The sequence below is a fragment of the Echinops telfairi genome, unplaced genomic scaffold, assembly GCF_000313985.2.
Source record: "Echinops telfairi isolate 266 unplaced genomic scaffold, ASM31398v2 ScPeMD7_70;HRSCAF=299, whole genome shotgun sequence".
In the NCBI taxonomy this organism is placed as follows: Eukaryota; Metazoa; Chordata; class Mammalia; order Afrosoricida; family Tenrecidae; genus Echinops; species Echinops telfairi.
In genome coordinates this window covers 61,675,108-61,678,931 of record NW_022103968.1, presented here as the reverse complement: position 1 = coordinate 61,678,931, position 3,824 = coordinate 61,675,108, and the positions used below count along the sequence as shown (strand labels likewise).

The following is a 3,824-nucleotide window of genomic DNA, read 5'->3' as shown; positions in this document are numbered from 1 at the left end:
TACCTTGGCTCCATGCTTGCCCGGCATCCCCGGCATGCCCCGCTCTCCCTGGAGGAGGGAAGAAGGGTGATGGTAAGAAGGGGACAGATTGAGTGCCTCACGGGCTGGGGGGGCAGGAGCTCTCTCTCTCTCTCCCTTACACACACACACACACACACACACACAGACCCGCCTCCCTGGTTCTGATTCATTACACAGTCGATTTGGCTTATTATACGGTCAGAAAACTTACTGCTGCCAAACTTCTTTGACCCCCACATCCATGCCCCCAAGGTGAGGTCCCCACCCACAGTTTAGAAGCTTTGTTCTATACGACACTTACACCCCAAACCCACCACCCAGTCCATTCCTCCTCATGACCTTCTTATAAAGGGTTTCTGAAACCGTCAACCTTCGGGGAGCCCCAGTCTCATCTTTCTCCCGTGGTGTGGCTGGTGGGTTTGAACCACTGAGCCTTCAGTTAGAGCTTTCCCCCATCCTCTTTGGGTCAGGTCTCTCAATGCTGCAAAAGGCTCCAAGGGCCAGTCTTCCCTCACATGACCCCACCAGTGGCTCCTGTGCCCCAAGCTGGGTGACAGCGTGGGACTAGGGGGTCACCCCATAGGAGACAAGCTGGGGCTCCACGCCTGAGCCAGTCTTGGGGTTGGGAGGAATTCCCTGGGGCGAGCAGAGACAGGCCGGGCCAGTCAGTGGACATGTCACAGCTCTGGCTCTGGGTTCAGCCAGCCACATCCGCCTGCCTTTCATCTCAAAGGAAGCCCCTCCTGTTTCACGGTAAGCTGTGGGTCAGGGAGACAGGTAGGACTGCCGAGGTCCTGGAGCTTGGAAGAAGCAGGCCAGGGATTTGAACACGGGCCCATTGACTCACTCCAAGTAGCAGATGGACTGACGCTCCCTCCATCGGCTCAGTGGGGTGAGAGCATTTCTGCTCAGGGCTGGGTCCTTAATCAGGGCATGACGTTGCCTGCAAGTGCAGGCCTGCTCTGTGACCAGCAGAGAGCGCCAGAGGACCTCATCTGAAGTCCAGCTACCGCAGCTAAAGTACAGCCTGGACCTGTCCAAGGGAATGAGCCCAGCGCTCTGCACGGGGGCAGTGGTGGTGCCGGGTGCTGTGTAATACTCCAGCCCCACCTAACTGGACTGTCTCCCAGGCAGGGCTGGAGGGCAGGAGGGTTCCAGGTGGGCATCAGCTCGGGAGCTCCCGACTTTCAGAGGACTCCTGTCTGTCCTTCTCTTCCTCAGTGTCTGTGGCTGCCTTTCCCACCTCTACTCTGGGGAGCCGGAACAAGTTAGGCATGCTTTCTGCGTGGCCCATGGCTAGGCCATGCTCCCATCGTGGGCCCAGGTTCCACGTCTCAAAATGAGGCCGCTAGACTAGATCCATGGGGCTCACTTGCAGGGCACAGCCGTGGGAGGGGCAGGGGCCCAAGGCGGCAGGGGTGCAATTCAGAGCTGTTGCAAGCTCCAGAAGTGGGCTTGATGGGGGCAAGGGTTTCAGTCAGTTCTGGGTCAAAATTCAACTGTGGGTGGGGTGGGGGTGGGGAACTACCCTCTCCCTACCCACTGAGGGGCAGCAGCAGGCACTTCAGCAGGGGAGCCCACTCTCACAGCATCGAGTTGCCACTGACTCACAGTGGCCCAATGGGGCAGGGTAGAACTGACCCTGTGAGATGCGGAGGCTGGAACTGTTCACGAGGGTAGGAAGCCCCATCGTTCTCCCGAGGAGTGGCTGATGGCTTTGAACTGCTTACCTTGCAAATCGCGGTTTGTGGTAGTTACGTAATCTCATGTCAACTTGAAGCTGTCTAAAAGTGTAGAGGGGGAGTCTGGCCTGTCAAGGTCACAGCCTGATGGTGCCCCCCCCCAGTGGCTTTCTAGTACGGGACGTACGGACTTGCGCTAGACTGGTTGGCATGTTTTCTTGATCTGTAACTACTTGTTGCTATAAAACTCTTGCTTACACATATATGGTGTCCCTGAATTTGTTTCTCTAGCTGCTCTGCCCACCAGGCCCCTTCGGCTGGCTTCTGCAGGAGCTGCTCTGAACAGAAGCCCAGGGCTCGCGCCTGGGTAATTGGGGTTGACTTTATCCCACGTCGGCTTGGGTAGGAAAGAGAAGGATGCATTTGGGAAATCCGGCTCCTTGGAGCCTCCTGGCAGGGAGGCCTTCTCATTAGGATGCTGACCTTCGCCCCTTCCCTTCCCTCTGGGCTAGACCTCTTAATTCCTCCAATGACCCAGGAGCCCCCCTTCCGGCCTCCCTTGACCCTATCCTGTCTGTTCTCTCCACCTCATTGATCTCTTTCTCCCAGGGCTTGTCTACCCGGGTCTGCCCCAGCCCGACCTCTGAACTGGGGAACTGGGCTCGTCACCTGCCAGAAGACATCAGTCCTGGGCAAATGAGGCGAGAGGGGCAGAGGCATTGCCTAGGACTCCCGGTCACTGCCAGCCGGCAGACAGGCGCTAGTGGGCTGCCTGGGCCTATTGCCAAGGGGACAGGTAACGTGCTTCTGCTTTGATTCCTCCTGCTGAGAAGTTTTTCTGAGACTCCTTTCCTGTTCCATTCTTCGTGGCTGAAAGCTCCAAACTGTTCATCAATGAGAGTTGGATTGCTAACTGCAAGGTCAGCGGTTTGAGACCACCACCTGTACTGCGGGAGAAAGGCGTCCTACTTCTGGGAAGAGTTAGTCTCGGCAACTCACAGGGGCAGTCTTACCCTGTCCTTTAGGGTCACGATGAGTGGGCATCGATCCGATGGCAGTGAGTTTGGTTTGGGATCTCATTCCTGTTTCTGCACCTGCACCTCCGCCTGTACCTGCAGGGCCCAGGTTACCCCTGTCCCTGCTTTTCCTGCTTCTTCCATCAGGGGCCCTTCTCAGCCACGTGAGCTGACCATACTGTAGGTGGGACACCAGGTGCCCCTGTGATGAAGGGTCCCGCCTCAGTTGCTCAGTGGGTGAATGTCAGAGGCTGCCAGACCCAGGCCAGTGCCCAGTCTGCCCACTCACCTCTGGAGGGCTGGCCTTTTAACTCAGTGCCAAGACCCAGCCCCCATTTCCGGCCCAGGAGAAGTGGATCCCAGTTAATGTGGCCTGGGGCAGAAGGCTAGGGACAGGGCTGCCCTGAGGATGTCTGGCTGGGCCTTGCACAGAGCTCCGTGCAGTGTCAGTGGGCCCCAGGTCTAGGCAGGAAGCCCCATGCTCTGTGGGGGTGACAGGATAGATGTGGGCTCCCTGAAGCACAGGCCCCCCCTCCCTTCCCGCAAGGCCATTCTACAGGACTGGCCTGTCAGGTAGTCCTCTACTGTTACCATACAAGCCAGGCAGGGAGCTGGCAGCAAGGTGAAGTCTGGAGGGGGTTGGGAGGGGCCTTCCATGCCAGCTCCCCATCCAAGCACTGGTCAGGCCAGGGGACTGGGTGGACATGAACAGCTCACTCAGAGGCGGCCTTGCTGCAGTCAAGTCTGGGCGGGGAGGAGCCCTGGGCCGCCTAGGACTCTGCACGTACATTCTTCGTTCTCTGCAGGGGAGGAGGCCAGCGGGCAGCCCAGGCCTCACGTCTGGACCAGGGCCCCTGCCTGGGCTGGCAGAGCCGGAGGAGGAGGGATAGTGGGATAATGTCCCTCTCCCCACCGCCACCGCCCCTCAAGGATGCTTCCTTCCGGGAAGCAAGCAGCCCGGTTCCTGCCTTCACTCCAGCCAGCTTGCACCCCGGAGGGCCGGAATCCCTCACGGCATACCAGGCTGGAGGGTGGGAGTGACCCTGCTGTGAGGGCGCCCCTGGGAGCCCAGGGCTTTGGACAGGCAGCCGGCTTAGATCTCAAA

General features: G+C 58.9%; 1 protein-coding gene across 1 annotated transcript in view; it reads right to left on the bottom strand.

The window, feature by feature from the left end:
- Positions 1 to 3,824, bottom strand: part of COL13A1 (collagen type XIII alpha 1 chain) — a 96,950-nt gene that overhangs the window by 50,295 nt on the left and 42,831 nt on the right. Inside the window, exon 16 of the mRNA XM_045291306.1 lies at positions 4 to 48. Coding sequence (XP_045147241.1) covers positions 4 to 48 — 45 coding nt within the window. The remainder of the gene's footprint in view (positions 1 to 3; positions 49 to 3,824) is intronic.